This window comes from Pyricularia grisea, assembly GCF_004355905.1.
Source record: "Pyricularia grisea strain NI907 chromosome V map unlocalized Pyricularia_grisea_NI907_Scaffold_6, whole genome shotgun sequence".
Lineage (NCBI taxonomy): Eukaryota > Fungi > Ascomycota > Sordariomycetes > Magnaporthales > Pyriculariaceae > Pyricularia > Pyricularia grisea.
Genome location: NW_022156719.1, coordinates 691357 through 707435, shown reverse-complemented (window position 1 = coordinate 707435; position 16079 = coordinate 691357). Strand labels below are relative to the sequence as shown.

Sequence of the window (16079 nt, the reverse complement as noted above, 5' to 3'; positions counted from 1 at the left end):
GTAGCAACTACCCTTAGTTGGCTTTTTGATGCGTTTGTTCATTCAAGCAAGATTGGACCAGTCGGATTATTTGTTTCCATTTTATTTTTATTTTTATCTTCATCATTTCACCTACCTATCTTTGTCATTTATCCCCTTCCTTGTCTTACCTCACTCACCATCTCTTGTTGATCGTGCTACACACTCGCGCACACGGTTACAACCCCTCAAAACCATCAAAGCCAACCTCAATTGAGAAAGAGCTGAGCTCTCGAATCAACTACCCCCCACAAACTTCAAGCCAAGGCGCCATCCAGCCCACAACCCCGGAATGTCCAATCCTACATCATCATCATCACTTGGTTACCGCATGACAAACCAGGACACTGTGTTCTGAGCCTATCCCTGGCTTTCAATCCGCCTCGCTTCTTTACCAGGAACCAACCTGCGTTACCACCCACTACCTGGTCACTTATCAAAGGCCCCTGTTGTCGTAATCCTATTCATACATATATCATCAAAAGAAAGAAAGAAAGAAAAAAAAAGACAGTAATCACAAAGGCCTGGAAGAAGCAACATGACTTTCCGACCACGGCGCTCAGCCGCCCAGAGGGCTACGGCAGCAATAACTAACATTGCCGACAGAGACGCTTCAACATCATCGCGGTCGCGGGGACGTAACAGGGAAGAGTCCATGGATCGACCATCATCATCCGCTTCGGCGGACTCTCACCATGTGCCAGTCACCGTCAAGGTTCCCGGCTCTAAGCTCCGGCAGGCCACCAACGATACGGGCTCTTCACGGTCTCAGGCTGCCAGGACCAGCGGCCGGGATTCAAATGACCGTGGTAAGCGGGCTTCAAGAGGGGGCAAGAAGCGGTATGTCGAGTCAGAGGAGAGTGACGAGGAAGAGGAAGATGTGATTCGGGTTGGAGATCAGGATGCCGATGGCGAGGACGACGACATGGATGTTGACGCCGAGGGAGAAGAGGATGATGATATGGATGTCGATGCAGAGGGAGAGGAGGATGAAGACGCCGATGGAGATATTGATATGGACGCATCAGTGCCTGCTATCAAAGCTCGCAAGGCAACACAATCGAAACCGACGCCAAAACAGGCAAGGAAACCGCCGGCCCCGAAGAGGTCCGCAGCAGCCGAAGAGGATGATGATGAAGATGACGACGACGAGCTCAGTGAGCTGGACAGCGACGCTGGAGATATGGACCAGACAGTAATGACGACGGGTGGAGATGACCTTGGCGATGAGGACGCTGAGGGTGAGGAGGATATTGATGCTGAGGGCGAAGAGATTGAGGTCGCTGGGGAAGAAGAGGAAGAAGATGACGAGGATGACGAAGACGATGAGACCGGAAGCAGGGAGGAGACACCTGATTTAACAAAGATGACCAAGCGCCAGCAGGCGAGGTTCAAGGATGAGGCGGCAGAATACATGGAGCTCTCGAACGGTAAGGGCATTTATTTACTCACAGGAAATGACATGATTTGTGTGGAGAATGAGAAACTTGGGATACCTATCAGAACTAACAAGCGGTGGTCTACAGAGGTGCAAGCCAAGAGGACATTCACGGCGGAGGAGCTGAGCATGAGGCGTGCGGAGATGGCCCGCCGACGACGCAATCTTAGCGAGAAGCGTAACGAGGAAGTCAAGGTCAGTTTGTTATTCTTGTTTCCATGTATCATATCTTGTCCGCATGCCTCAAACAGAAGCATGGACAAACAGAATACTAACAGTCACATTCTTGATCTTTCGTGTAGATGGAGACTATCAACAAGCTTCTCAAGAAGCAGGTGCGGAAGGAGAACAAAAAGGCCGGGGCGGGGGCCAACGATGACGACACGCCTGGCAACGAGGGCGGTGGTTCAGTAGCGTCAGCCAACCCCATGTTTGTGCGCTGGGTCAGCAACAAGAACGGCAGCCAAGTCTCTGTGCCGAAAGAGATACTCGAGGGACCACTAGGTAGGACCTTTGGGGGTGGCGGGTCAGCAAGTGGGAAAGCTGGGCCACCACGCATGATGGTCGAGGAAGTTTCATGAATTTTGCCGTGGTGGCAATATTTGCGCGCGCCTTGTAAATTGTGATCCTAGACTAAAAGAGATGAAGAGCTTCCGAGTTTCTTCGGGTAATTATTAGGGTAGGCAATGGATGGGTTTTATTCACTGTAATTTGTCTTTCTATCCTCTTTCTGTCTCTTTTTGAAAGGGCTTTGATATAAGAAATATAAAAAATAAAAAGTAGATATATTTGTTATTCTTTTGATAGCGAATTGTTGGTGACCTTGCTCTTCTGTATAAGGTTGATGAGAAATCATTTCTTCGTGAAACCTACCCTGCACTACCCTGCATCTCCACCTTCGTCTAGACCAATCTCAGCCCTGCACTCGCTTTATCTTGTTGGCCAAAGGAAAGTTCCATCTTTTTTCTGATCCTCAATTGCGCTTCCATGATCGACTCTCTCATCCACATTGCGACCTTATTGACTCATGAAATAACGGGCTGCTTCTCGCCCGAAACAAAGCTAATACTACTGTCAAAGTAATTCTCCGGCAAACAAATTCATCATCAGGGTATCGCCACCTAACCGAACAGAGGCACAAGCCTCGCCCTACGCCCGGCTCCCGCAGAGCCTCGAAAACGCGACCATGGACGGACGCGACAGATCAAGAAGGTCAGTCGGCAGCATGACATGACAAGCTCACAAGGGGAATCTCCAGCACTGGCTGGAGTCTATATTTCCATCCAGTCCCTGCTGACCATGCTCAAAAAATTCTGCCCACCAGATACGAAGATGGCGAAGTGACGCGCTATGGAGCGGGAGAATCCTATCGGCCATTCAACCGCGACCGCTCCCCACGCCGGCCGGCCAGGAGTCCCTTGATGCGCGGCGACCGCGACAGGCCGCCCAGGAGCCCGCCTGCCGATAGCTACGTGCCGCCGCCGCGCCGCCACCAGCGTTCCCGCAGCCCCGACCGGTTCCGCGGCGGCGGCGGAGGTGGCGGCGGTGGTGGTCTCGGCCACGGACACGGGGACCCAAAGCCCAGCCAGGCAGATTGCTGGAGGAGACGGGACGATAGCCGCGGAAGGGCCAGGAGTCCGCTGCCCAGGCGGAGCCCGCCGCCGCCGAGGAGGAGCCCCATCAGGAGGAGCCCGCTGCCTAGGTATGGTGGTAGTCCAAGGAGGATGGATGGCCGCGCGAGGAGTCCGCCGAGGAGGGACTATGATGGGCCGAGGTATGTGGTTTTACTTGTTCTTTGCTCGGCTAGAGTTGGTACGACTAGGCAGGGCTGGCAAGAGTTTCTGACATGCTATATGACAACAAAATAGGCGAAGATCCCGTTCCCCCATGGACCGCATGCGCCGTTCTCGATCCCCAGTTCGCCGCAGCCCAATCCCACCACCACCACGCTCTTACCGCCCACCACGGTCACGCAGCCCTCCGCGAGGCGACGATCGCTACATAGGACCAGCCTCTCGCAACAACCGCTCCCCACCACATCCTTTCAACTTGGGCAACAACGCGAGAGATTCGAACCTGTCTTCCCGCTCCGCCTCGGGTCGATCCTCGCCGCATCCCAATACAGTCCGCCGAGGGGATAGGTCCATCCCACAGAGCCCTCTTTCACGCTCGCCGGCATTCGTATCTAGCGCCAACGCCATTCCTGTCGTTCAGATGCGGGATCGTGAACGTGCGGCAGAGAAACCCCCGCCGCCACCACCGGTTATCTCTGAATCCTCCTCTGCCAACGCCGCCCCTGCCGCCACTCCTGCAGCAGCTGCTGCTGCTGCTGCCCCTGCACCCGCAGCCTCCCAGCCTGAACGCTCACAGTCGACGGCCACCACACAGGCATCAACACCAACACAAGCCCCAGTACCAGCACAAGCACCGGCTCCGCCTGTGCCCGCGCCAAAGTCCCCTCCTCGAGGCCCAGCAGCTCTTCGCGGCGCACCGCCGACAGGACCGAGGGAAAACAGGAAGCCTTCGCTGGCAACATCGACCCCGGCCCGCCAGTCCGCCTCGCCGGCCGTCACTTCCAACGCGAACCGCATCGACGCTCCTTCACCCACAGCCCCGCCCTCGGGACCCCGTGGCGCCCGCGGAGGACCGTATTCTGGCCGCGGCCGAGGCGGCGGCTGGGGCACCTCCATGCCTGCCCGCCAATCCTCAAACCCGGCATCACTCGGCAGCGGAGGATCAGCAGGCGGATCCGGTACCACTGGAGGTGCAGGAGGATCATCAGCTCCGACGGGCGCCAACAGCATCCCCACAGGTCCTCGCTCGGCGTCGACAACCGCCACCACCTCACCCGCCCTAGCCAGCCGACCCTTTAACCCACCGACCGGCCCTTCCTTCCAGCAACAGCAAACCCAACCCCCGACCGCCCCACAGCAACAACAACAACAACAACAACAACCTCCGCAGCAGCAGCAACAACAACAACAAACCCCCGCCCCGCCTCCACCTCAACGCACGCTCGCGCAGCAGATCATGAGCACCATGCCGCTCATAATCCCGCACAACAGCAAGCTGGACCCGCAGTCGGCGTGCCTGGTCAGCGGCGTTGTCAAGGAGCTGGAGCCGCACCATCGCCGGCTCCGCGAGGACGAGGAGCGTCTGCGCGACGAGCTCAAGGCCAAGGAGGAGCGTCTGCGCAAGAGCCTGCGCGTCTACGAGCGGCTTGAGCGCGAGGCCCAGACCCACGCCCTCCGGTCCGAGCTTACACAAAAGAGCCTGGACGAGCTGGGTGGGGGAAGGGCTGGCGGTCTTGCGTTTTAGTAGAAAAAAAAGGAACTGGGGCTTGGGCTTGTGTGCTTCTTTGATGGGGGTTCTTTTTTTTTTGTTTTGTTTCCATTTTCTTCGGCACATGAGAGGAGGTAATAAATGTGTGTAACAACAGCGTGTCAACATTGTTCACTATCTAGGCAGAATCAATACAGAATTGTGAACCTGGTGCTCTCGAGTCTTGTCCATATGTGAGCATCAAGCCGTGGTTGAGGTATAGGCCCCTTCCACGCTTGGTCATATCTCATGGCTTCAATACCAGTTCAGACGAACGTGTTATCGTACTTGAGACATCCAAGCGATTATCAGGCGACTGTTTAGTATGAGATCCAAGTAGCATCAATGAAAGCTGGTTAAGCAGAGAGCAAAGATATTCTTTTCTGTGAAATAGACTAGGTATCTTTATAGGCAGTAAGCTTGTCCCTCCATCCAGAACGATACCATGCCAATCTTTTACTTGTTCTCTCTCATTCTCATAGTTCATTCCCAATCATTAATACGTGTGTTTTGAGCTTTTTTTTGTTCTTTTTTTGTTCTTTTTTACTTCTTCGGTAAGACTACTTTCTGCAGTTTTCTATCTTTTTTTCAAAACACCCCCCAGGATATCATTCCCTACTTCAGCTCTTGAGCGTTGGGCAAGCAACCTGTATTGGGCCCTTTGCAAAAACAAAGAAACGCTTACTTGCCACCGTCAACCTTGGAGATGTAGGTGACGAGGTCAATGACACGACGGCTGTAGCCCCACTCGTTGTCGTACCAGCTGACGAGCTTGACGAACTTGTCGTTAAGGGCAATACCAGCCTGGGCGTCGAAGATGGACGAGGCGTTGTTGCCGATCATGTCAGACGAGACGACATCATCCTCGGTGTACTCGAGGATACCTGTGTAGGGATTTTGTTAGTCTATTATCCAGTATGCGGCGGGCAATGGCTATAGGCAGATGGGACAGAGCTAGCTATCCATATGAACTTACCCTTCAGGGGGCCGTTGGCAGCCTCCTTGATGGCGGTCTTGATCTCGTCGTATGAGGCACCCTTCTCAAGGCGGCAGGTCAGGTCGACAACCGAGACGTTGGCGGTGGGCACACGCATCGACATGCCGGTAAGCTTGCCGTTGAGGGCGGGGATGACCTTGCCGACGGCCTTGGCGGCACCGGTGGAGCTGGGAATGATGTTCTGGGCGGCGCCACGGCCTCCGCGCCAGTCCTTGGCCGAGGGACCGTCGACGGTCTTCTGGGTGGCAGTGTAAGAGTGGACGGTGGTCATGAGACCCTCGACGATGCCGAACTTGTCGTTGATGACCTTGGCGAGGGGAGCCAAGCAGTTGGTGGTGCAAGAAGCGTTGGAGATGACGCTGGCGCTGCCGTCGTACGACTTCTCGTTGACACCCATCACGTACATGGGGGCGTCGGCAGAGGGGGCCGAGATGATGACCTTCTTGGCACCACCCTTCAAGTGGGCGGAGGCCTTCTCGGTGGTGGTGAAGACACCGGTCGACTCAACAACGTACTCGGCGCCAGTCTCGGACCAGGGGATGTTGGCGGGGTCACGCTCAGTGTAGAACTTGACCTTCTTGCCGTTGACGACCAGGTCGGAGCCCGAGACCTCCACGGTGCCCTTGAAGCGGCCGTGGGTGGAGTCGTACTCGAGCATGTATTTCTGGAGTGAGGGGTCATGTCGTCAGTATGATGCCACTCAAGTTGTTGTGTAGGTCAGGTAGACACCAGACGTTGCTGGAGAGTGAAAGGAACAGTAGTATCAAAGGAGGAGGACAAAAAGTACTTGAAGAAGCTACTTACGGCATACTTGGGCTCAATGAAAGGGTCGTTGACGGCGACAATCTCGCACTCGGGGTGCTCGATAGCATTGCGGAAGACAATGCGGCCGATACGACCGAAACCGTTGATACCGCACTTGACCATGATGGGCAGACTGTTTGGTATGTTTTTATCTGTTTGTATGGAAAAGTATTACTAGGTAGTAGGTATCGTCAAGGTGAAGTGAGTGGTTTTTGTTTTTGTTTTGTTTGTTGTGAGAATACAAACAAGTAGAGAAAAGAATTGAGGCGAGGGAGAGAAAAAAAAGGTGGGAGGTTGGTGGGTAGACGAGTTTAAATGCTGTAGCAACTGGGACCCGGCGAAAGTAGGAAGGGGACATGTCATGTCATCCATCCCAAAGCCGAGCACAGCCAACCAGTGGGAGGCAGAGATTTGGCCACCCGCCCGCCTACTTGAAGAAGGAAAGAAAGAGCTATCAACATGCATATAACAGTTGCCTAGTCCTGCGCAGTCCAGCATAAATCAGGCCAAGCTTGCATTGTTTTTTTTGCTGCCCATACCATATCTTGCCTTTCTTGGCTTTCTGTTGATGTCTGTCTACATACAGTACATGGCAACGTACCTACCCAAGCTACGTAACTTATCATCCTTCTTGATGTTTCGCATGCGCAAGGTATGAAGCATCATAGCAATTTAGATGGGTCCTCACACAAGCTACCCACTTAGTTAAGGTCCTGACTACTGTGCGTATCCGATATCCTTGCAAGTCTGGTCTGCCCTGTTGCTGCAGAATGTTAGCGGGTGGATATGACAAATAGCTACCTGAATTATAATTACCACCTACAGGTAGGTAGGTAGCTACCTATCTAGACTGGGTGGGCTATAGCTTCGTCCTTGATAGCAACCTAGCGTAGCTCGAGACATACGGATACATAATCGACTTCAGATCCATGACACAAAACTGACAGCTGCTGTACTGTACAATTGTGGTATTCAGTCAGATATATCCTGTTCCCTGTAATCAATTCCTTTTCTGTGGCATCCGCGGACCTCTTGGGTAATGCGACGTCCCGCAACATCCGTAGAAAGCTTTCGTTTGAAAAGGCCCGTTTACTTTGTCCAATGGCGGGGTTGTTTGTTATTTTTTATTTTTTATCCTTTGGTGCTCCCACCCACATGGAGGGGTAGACGGTTAAAGCTGCAGCAATTGGGTAGTAGTGACGACACGCCTGGACGAAATCGGAGCTTCGAAATTCGGTTGAGAGTGGGGTGGTTTTTCCCTCAGCTGTTGGCAGGGGTGGTCTTTTTTCCTCAGCATGCATTGACAGATTGGTGTTACCTGTAGGGATCATCCCAGATTACCCTTTACTACCAACTAACTTCTGGGACCCGACGGGCACTACGGAGAACCGCAGGGGTTCTTGGCAATACGCCGAAATCTGGTGAGAGATTTCTTTGAGTTGCTTTTTTCAATCTTGTTACGTTCGTATTTGTCTTTGACTCATCCAGGTTCTCATTTTTATTGCTCTGTAACCGTCCAGTCAAATGGTTTTCTTATCTGCATTAGCTTCCTTCAACGGCAAAGCCCATGCTCATCAATCAGCCCGTGCTTAGCAAAAACGGTGTGGTAACGATATCGAAAAATGTTTGATGACCTGTAACAATTTTGGTGGCGAGCAATTTTTTCATTTTCTTTTCTCGTCTGGTGACCTCCCGGAAATAATCAGCCTTAGCCGCCGCTTCGCCCCCTACTCCTCGATGCATTTATCAGCAGTTGGCGTGATGTTGAACCTTGCGGTGTATGGCTCGTCGCATTGGCTCGTCTGCGGTATGTACTCGGTCAGGCCTGAGATCCTCTGCTCCTCCTCCTCGCCAAACATGTCCTTGATCCACGCGTGAATGAGGTCGATACCCGACAGCACCCCGGACGACGACCAAACGTTGCCGTCCCTGATCCAGCGAGCCGGCGCCACCCATTTGGCTCCGGGCACCGACGGCGTCAGACTCTTCCACGCCGACTTGTTGGTCGTGGCGAGCTTGCCGTCAAGCACGCCCGCCCTGCCTGCCAGGATGCCACCCGTGCAGATGGTGATGAGGTGCTCCAGCTTGGGGTAAGTCGCGCGGATGTAAGCCTCGGCCGAGGCCGTCGTCTCCAAGTTGCGCACACCCGGTCCGCCGGGCACGATCAGCACCTGGATGTCGTCCGGGGCGTTGGCAAAAGTGTGCGTCGGCACTATGCTGGGGGCGAACGGAGTCACGCCGATCGGTATCTGGCTCGACACGGGCTCCATGGTCTCGGCGAGGATGTACAGAGTCATGTTGTGCTTGGCGGCGAGGATTTGCAGGGGGTCGATGGGGCCGATGGCGTCCTGGAGCTCGAGAGCCGGGAAAATCACGACGCCGTACTTGAGCGGTGGCGTTGCTTCGGCCGTTGCTTGAGCTGTCGCAAGGTGCTGTTAGTGACTGGACTGGCGCGCCAGCAAGAGAACTGGGAAGGTACTGTTCGTTACCTGCGAGCCCCGCGACCAGAGAGGCCACTGCTAAGAGTTTCTGAGGAGCAAACATCATGTCGGTTTTATGGAAATGGTGAAACTTGGCAGGCTATGGCTAGTCTTGTTGAGATATTCACATTGACCAAGTCTGAAGATTCTAAGGTCTGTTGGGAACAAGGCAAGTGATTCCGGTTCCCATCGACTTGGGGACGTTTGGGCATCTTATATACAGCGAGCCGGAGCAATAATCATGTCAAATATAAGTGAATTTTATTCACGGTCAGGCTTACACTAGCATGCTGCATTGCTAATATCACAGTTGCCAATCCGCCAAGACGTTACTGCCCGGATCAAGAACGGAACATCGCTTGAACGAATACCTTATTGGGCATTCATTCAATGGACCCCAAATAACTATGTAAGAAGGATGAACAGTTAATTGTTCCATTCGCTAAATTTGTCAACAAATTGATCCCCTGCTTTTTCTCACGGCTTACGTGCTCGTGACTGGATCTTCATATGAGTATGTTAGAGCATTTTAGAGCATTTTATTTTCCCACAAGGGCGTGATATAACGACAGTAAGCCCAAGAATCCTTTTTAGTATTCGCTTGTAGGATCGAACAAATGACAATTCAAGTCTGTAGCTAGGGGACATTCAAGGGGGTAGAATTGAGTTATAGTGGGCGATGCAACAGATGAAAATCTGCTGTACTAAATTGTGGGGTTGATAAGGATTGGATGAACAAATTCCGTTGGCAAATTGGCACTTTTTCCCATGGGTATTAGTCTAGACTAGAAATTGTATTGAAATGGTATTGGCAGTTGAACTGCAAGTCGTTGACCCCGCATGAAAGCCGAGACTAAGCTAAGCTACCTACAGTTTATGAAACTCCATGTCATAGGTAGTAGTCACTGAGCACTCTCTTGCCATTGAGATGGTATCAACAATCTCTGATACTTTTTTTTTTGTCTTTTCACGTCAATCAAATAAAATAACAAACAACAATTTCCTCCAAAGTGACACTATAAAAACTCATCGGCTTACTTGGAAGCTCGATCAGTTACACCCCCTCCTTGTGAAATAATGGCACACTCCCACTCCCACGACGGCTCAGCACCTCACTCCCACTCACATGATGGCAGCACCTTCAACGCTCAGGAGCACGGCCACAGCCATGAGATTCTCACAGGTCCCGGCAGCTATCTCGGCCGCGAGATGCCCATAGTCGAAGGCCGTGACTTTTCTGAACGTGCCTTTACCATTGGTATTGGCGGGTTAGTTTTTCATTTTTTTATTTATTTATTTTAGTCCTGTTCACCTCTGCTCCCATATCATAAGGAGTAGTACCCTTTTGTTTATATATTTCACATGTCTATGCTATGTACATGTATACTGTGCATTATTTCTACTGAAAACCAAAGCCAATAAACTAACACCCAACAAAACAAAAACCCAGCCCCGTCGGCTCGGGCAAGACAGCCCTGATGCTCGCCCTCTGCCTGGCACTGCGCGACACGCACTCCCTCGCGGCCGTGACCAACGACATCTTCACGCGCGAGGACGCCGAGTTCCTGACGCGCAACAAGGCGCTCCCGCCGTCCCGCATCCGCGCCATCGAGACGGGCGGCTGCCCGCACGCCGCCGTGCGCGAGGACATATCCGCCAACCTGGCCTGCCTCGAGGACCTGCACCGGACCTTTGGCGGCGTCGACCTGCTGCTGATCGAGAGCGGCGGCGACAACCTGGCCGCCAACTACAGCCGCGAGCTGGCGGATTTCATCATCTACGTCATCGACGTCTCGGGCGGCGACAAGATCCCCCGCAAGGGCGGGCCCGGAATCACGCAGAGCGACTTGTTGGTCGTCAACAAGACCGACTTGGCCGAGATTGTCGGGGCGGATCTCGGCGTCATGGAGAGGGATGCGAGGAAGATGAGGGAGGGTGGCCCCACCGTCTTTGCCCAGGTCAAGAAGTCGGTCGGCGTCGACCACATTGTCAACCTGATCCTCAGCGCTTGGAAGGCGAGCGGTGCCGAGGAGATCGCCAAGGCGAATGGCGGCCCGAGGCCTACAGAGGGGTTGGAGGAGTTGACTGCTTCCACTTGAATGTGGAGAAAAAGGGGATGATGTTGAAGGAAATCAAAGGTATTTTTTTGTTCACTATCCAATAGACTTTGGCATAGAGGACGGAGAAAAAGACAAACAAAAAAGAAATCAAGAGATAATATTCATATCAAAGCCATATTGCAAAGTCCCTACCCACAAAACACCGACTAAAAAGTCTATAGAAATAATTGCGTGTTCATGATTTTTCGTTAGCCAGTTTCTTTTTGATAACCATCCCATCCCAATTTTAAAAAAAAAAGCCCCATCAGAATCCTAATGAAAAAAAAAATCAAGCAATATCCTCATCCATAGCACCAGCCTCGACCAGCTTGGGAACCTCCTCGGCCCCGAGCAGCTCCCCCCTGAACGGCACCGACTTCCTCGGCCAGACCCTCTTGTACAAGCTGACGCCGACGCTGTCCTGCGGGTTGATGCGGCCATCAAACGTCGCCTTGAAGTAGCCGTGCGTGCCGAGCGCCTCCTTGAAGTACCCGCTGCGTCCGCGCCTCGTCCACAACGGCAGGGCCTTGAACCACTCGACGTCCTCGCGGTTGAAGAACATGTACCGGATGGTCACGATCTTCTTGTGGATGTGGTAGGGGTGGCCCGTCAGGATCACGCGCTTGGCGACCACGCGGCCCGTCGACGGCGGCAGGGCCGTGCCGGTACCCACGAGTGTCAGCGAAAGGTTGTCGTCGTCGCTGCCGCCGCCGCCCTCATGCTTCTTGAAGAACAAGGCCGGCACGGGACCCCAGATCACAGGGCCGACGAAGGTTGCCACGGCCGACTGGCCAGGGTGCAAGAACCTGCCGTACTTGTGCACGTCGTTTGGTGTGTTACCGCCCTGGGAGAACAGGGGGTTGATGACGAGCCTCCTTGGTCCGTACTGGATCACCAGCTCTTCCTTGGCCTTGAGTGACCTCGGGAACTCGGAGCTGAGGTTGATCAAGAAGTTGACCACGCTCTGCTTGTTCTCGTGCCTCAGCAGCGAGAACATGGTGATGGGTTTCCGGCCATCGTAGGAAGCTGCCACCGAAGCTGGAACTCCCTTCAGGTGGACCGCAACCCTAGTGCCCGGTGCGACACCGCCGACGAGCGCTTCCCGCATGCATCGTGACTTGGACCCGTTGTAATCTGGGACCTGGAGCAACCGACGCCAATCCTCGGGCTCGTGCGCCCTGTCTTCCTCTTCCTCCCACTTACTAGTCCTCAGGCTCTTCAGACCTCTGTAGCGCGCCAGACGTTCCCGCGCGAGGACATTGGGGTGCAGCTCGATCTCATCGGGGAACTCCTTGTCGTCCTCTGCCTCATCTCGCCTGCTTGCTCGGTACGCCTCGAGCTGCTTTGCGTCCTCGTCCTCGTTTGGCTCCACAAACATCTCGGATTGTGGGTACTCTGACGCTCCGTATTCGGTCTGCGCGTCCAGAGCCATGCCCTCGACGCCATCCTCTGGTCTTGGTGCCGCCTCGCTCTGTGCGTCATCCTCCATGTCAAGATCTTCCAGGTCGGAGCCTGAGTCCGACACGCCGTCGTCCAGATACCATGCAGATTGGTATTTTGAGGTTCCCTTGGGTAACCTCTTACGAATCTGTGGCTGTCCCTCCTCGTCGTCTGAGAAATAGTGGTGGTCATCAAGAAGAACACCCTTCTTTGTTGGCGCAGAGGCCGATGTCTGGGTGTCGTCCATTTCGTCGTCATCCTCCATTGCGATCTCCTCTGGCGCAAACTCGTCCAGATCATCCCTATCATCTGTTGGCACGTCAAGCGGCTCTTGTGATGACGCATCATCGACAGCCATTGATCCCTCTTTGGCCTTCTTTGTGGAGAGCGGCGCGGCCATAATCTTTTCGATCTGGAACGTACCCCAATCTCCAACCTGAACTAGCCTGTCTGCCTTGAGGCCCTTGCCCCTGACCACTCCGGTGACCACAGTCAGGTCAGATTCCGAGGCTGGAAACTGAACATCCTCAACCAGCATCCAACTGCGCTCGTCCCTCCACACGACTCCCTTTGGTGTCGTGCTGCAGACAGACCTCATGAGGTTTGAGCACTCCTGCCTGTTGTCCAGATTGTAGATCTTGTCCTGGTCGGGATGGTAGTACTTGATGTACGACTTGAGCGAGTCGACAATGGACAACCTCTGCTTAGCAGGCTCGACCTTGTTGAGTCCCTGAACCGTGGTGAAGACGGTCGAGACGCCCTGGCTCTCCACGCTCCTCAGGATCAGCTCTCCCAGCTGGTCAACCTCGACCTCGGCTGAGAGGACGAGGATGACGAAGTCCGCCACGCGCGCGGCGTCCAGGCACGTGGCCAAGTCGCGGGCCACGGGGAAGTATGCGAGCTTCTGCTTGAAGCGGTCGACCGAGACGCGGGTGCAGCCGGGCGAGACTTCGGCCTCGATGTCGAGGCTCAGGTTGAGGGAGCGGATGGCGTCGGCGGCGTCGCCGTCGGCGCAGAGGGGTATGACGGCGACATTGCGCGGCGCGCCGTCGCGGCCGGCAAAGACCTGGTTGTCGCTGCGGTGCTCGCGCTGCTTGTTGAGTAGCTTCTGTCGGGACTGGTTGCGGCGGTCGAGCTTGGACATGACTTGCTGGTGTTGGGTCTTGCGCTGGCCCTTTTCGGTGGGTACTTTGCCTGTAGGGTGGGAGGACGGAGTTAGAGAAGATGTTTGGGATTTTCTTTCTCTTTTTTTTTCCAAAAGGAAAACAAGCCAAGGCGAGATAGTTTGTTTGCTTGCTTGCAGAGTTAGAAAATACCTTTGGCTAGTGTCCGTATGGCTCCCTTGGTGGCCTTGCGCGACTTGAAGGGCTTGTTGCCGACCTTTGTGGTCGGCCTGTGGCCTGCGACTGCGCTCGGCATGTTTCCGGCGCCTCCGGCCTTGAATCTGTACGGAAGTGAAGCCAGATCGACAAAAATTATTATTTAAGATCTTCGCTGCTCCTTGGAAGAGTTTAAAGTCCAAATAAGGGTGTCTCTCTTTGTTTGTCACCGTTGGTTGGGAATTTTTGTGTATCTTTCAATTTCTATAATTTTTTTTTTTTTTGCCTTGCCCCTGTCCTCCGCGATGAGGGGCAAAACTCCGACCCCCGCTCAGAAAGAATTTCGATTGTGTGTTGTGCGATAGTAAAGTACCGGACCCACTGAATTAATTGACAAGCGCTTAAATTTCGTGACTTGACAGTAGCAACTGTTACTCTGTTATTCAGTCTTACAAAATATCAAATTAGAATACTATGATTCGTTGCTTGAACGACAATTTCTTGCCTTGTATTATACAATACCTAACTAGGGTATTTTATCCTTCAGTACTTGTCGCGAACCCTGCCCACGCTGTAAATAGCAATTTTGCGGAATTTCCCTGCCGAAAAAAAAAAATGGCATTCTTATCATAATACCGAAAATAACGTACATTGAGTCAGATTTATATGGGTGTGGAAGTGTGTAAATCCATGCGTCGGGCTTGATGCCATCTTGGGTAAGTTATAGTTATAACTCGAAGAAATTATTACCGATCGATTAACTTGTCAACTAAGCTAAGTAAACAAAACCAACCGACATGCCATTCAACAGGGTAGGTAGAGTTGAGTAGTAACCGTAAGCAACTGAACTACGCGGTAAACAATCAAGCCCCACCCGGTTGGTTGCAAGTCAGGGGTTTAGATCCGCCGCGCCCAAGGGATGGATGGCATTGGATCGACCGAAATTATGTCATAAGAATTTTTCTCTTTCCGCGAAACCTCCGGTCCTTTTGCCTTGCAAGAGAGAAAAGCCGGCAACACATACACCTTTGGTACACTGCTGAAACCTAGCCCGAGCCCGAGCATTTACAAAAACAACAACCAACCAACCAAAAAAAAAAAAAAGATGGCCGGAAAATACTACAGTCCCTACGCCCCGAGGGGTCGCACCAACAGTACGCTGGTCGTGGTTTGGATCGGCGGCTTCCTCACCCTGCTGTTCTTGACATACTGGATCTCGACCAGGCACGCCGACAAGGCGCGTCACTACGCCGACAAGTTTGCGCACCCACCCATGCCGCAGTAGAAGGGAGGATAATGCGAACGCTTTTTTTTTCCTGGTCTGATGTTCTTTGTGCCGCTTTGTTTATATTTTATTGTACGATCAAGGGGACTGCGGAGATCAACAACCGAAAGGAACGAACGGAAGGAAACAAATGACCAAGGAATACCAGATGACAACGACTTCTGGCCGGTATGTCGAACAACTACGGATAGACCAACGAGACTCGGCTAGCGATGCGATAAACACGACAATTGGTTCGCATCAAGTGGGTAGATTCGATGGCAATCTACACTGGGCGGGTTGACAACCAAAACAGCATCATCTCAATGACGCGGAACTAGAGAAAAAAAATTTGGACAACGTGACAGACAGGTGTTTGCAGACCACGCACGCATACACATACGCTTTACAAGGCACAAACACAATGAGGAGGTTTCTCTCTTTGTTGTATCAATTAGGGCAAAAGGCATAAAGAAGAGAAAGCAAATCCACGGCCTTGACTGCATGTCAGAATAACTTGTAATATTAATGGATCGAGGTGAAAGAGGACAAACCTGGGAAACGGCAAAAAGGAACAAAAAAAAAGCGAAACAGAATTATAACAATGACCGTCGGACAGGTTATGAACCGGGAGGAGAGAGCAACATATTTAGGTACAAAAACTGTGTGCTGTCCTGTTCTGTTTATCCTCTGAAACCGGCATCGATCCAAAATTACGAGACTTTATTCGTTCCAGAACCGCCACGCTTTATCCCTATACAAGATTCTCTTTTTTTTTTTTCGACCTTGATTTTTTGAGTTAATAAAGCCTGGCGCGAAACAAACAACCAAAAGGGGGATAGATTTCCAAACAGACAGACAAAAAAAAATCGAAGAGAAACAGGGGAGGGGCTGTCTCT

At 52.7% G+C, this 16079-nt stretch overlaps 6 protein-coding genes across 6 annotated transcripts in view; 3 read left to right on the top strand and 3 right to left on the bottom strand.

Annotated features, from left to right (window-relative positions):
• Positions 1–498: 498 nt before the first annotated feature.
• On the top strand, positions 499–4774 carry PgNI_08159 (uncharacterized protein; the record flags this gene model as incomplete). Its single annotated transcript, XM_031128158.1, has 6 exons — positions 499–1448; positions 1545–1651; positions 1759–1960; positions 2590–2668; positions 2781–3230; positions 3325–4774. The coding sequence occupies exons 1-6, from the start codon at positions 557–559 to the stop codon at positions 4772–4774; spliced, it is 3180 nt and encodes a 1059-aa protein (XP_030978423.1). The 5' UTR covers positions 499–556.
• Positions 4775–4998: 224 nt separating this feature from the next.
• Positions 4999–6935, bottom strand: PgNI_08158 (uncharacterized protein). The gene is made up of 3 exons (XM_031128157.1): positions 6579–6935; positions 5754–6438; positions 4999–5661 (listed from the first exon to the last, which is right to left on the bottom strand). The coding sequence occupies exons 1-3, from the start codon at positions 6699–6701 to the stop codon at positions 5459–5461; spliced, it is 1011 nt and encodes a 336-aa protein (XP_030978424.1). The 5' UTR covers positions 6702–6935; the 3' UTR covers positions 4999–5458.
• A 1099-nt stretch (positions 6936–8034) lies between these two features.
• PgNI_08157 (uncharacterized protein) lies at positions 8035–9346 on the bottom strand. Its single transcript, XM_031128156.1, has 2 exons — positions 9068–9346; positions 8035–8997 (listed from the first exon to the last, which is right to left on the bottom strand). The coding sequence occupies exons 1-2, from the start codon at positions 9123–9125 to the stop codon at positions 8306–8308; spliced, it is 750 nt and encodes a 249-aa protein (XP_030978421.1). The 5' UTR covers positions 9126–9346; the 3' UTR covers positions 8035–8305.
• A 550-nt stretch (positions 9347–9896) lies between these two features.
• PgNI_08156 (uncharacterized protein) lies at positions 9897–11270 on the top strand. The gene is made up of 2 exons (XM_031128155.1): positions 9897–10326; positions 10509–11270. Exons 1-2 carry the CDS (start codon positions 10136–10138, stop codon positions 11155–11157), a joined length of 840 nt encoding a protein of 279 aa, XP_030978422.1. The 5' UTR covers positions 9897–10135; the 3' UTR covers positions 11158–11270.
• Positions 11271–11301: 31 nt separating this feature from the next.
• On the bottom strand, positions 11302–14138 carry PgNI_08155 (uncharacterized protein). Its single transcript, XM_031128154.1, has 2 exons — positions 13914–14138; positions 11302–13791 (listed from the first exon to the last, which is right to left on the bottom strand). Exons 1-2 carry the CDS (start codon positions 14014–14016, stop codon positions 11447–11449), a joined length of 2448 nt encoding a protein of 815 aa, XP_030978436.1. The 5' UTR covers positions 14017–14138; the 3' UTR covers positions 11302–11446.
• Positions 14139–15021: 883 nt separating this feature from the next.
• PgNI_08154 (uncharacterized protein) overlaps positions 15022–16079 on the top strand; it is a gene marked incomplete at both ends in the record, with an annotated part of 1427 nt that continues 369 nt past the window's right edge. The window contains one exon of the mRNA XM_031128153.1: positions 15022–15197. Coding sequence (XP_030978420.1) covers positions 15022–15197 — 176 coding nt within the window. The remainder of the gene's footprint in view (positions 15198–16079) is intronic.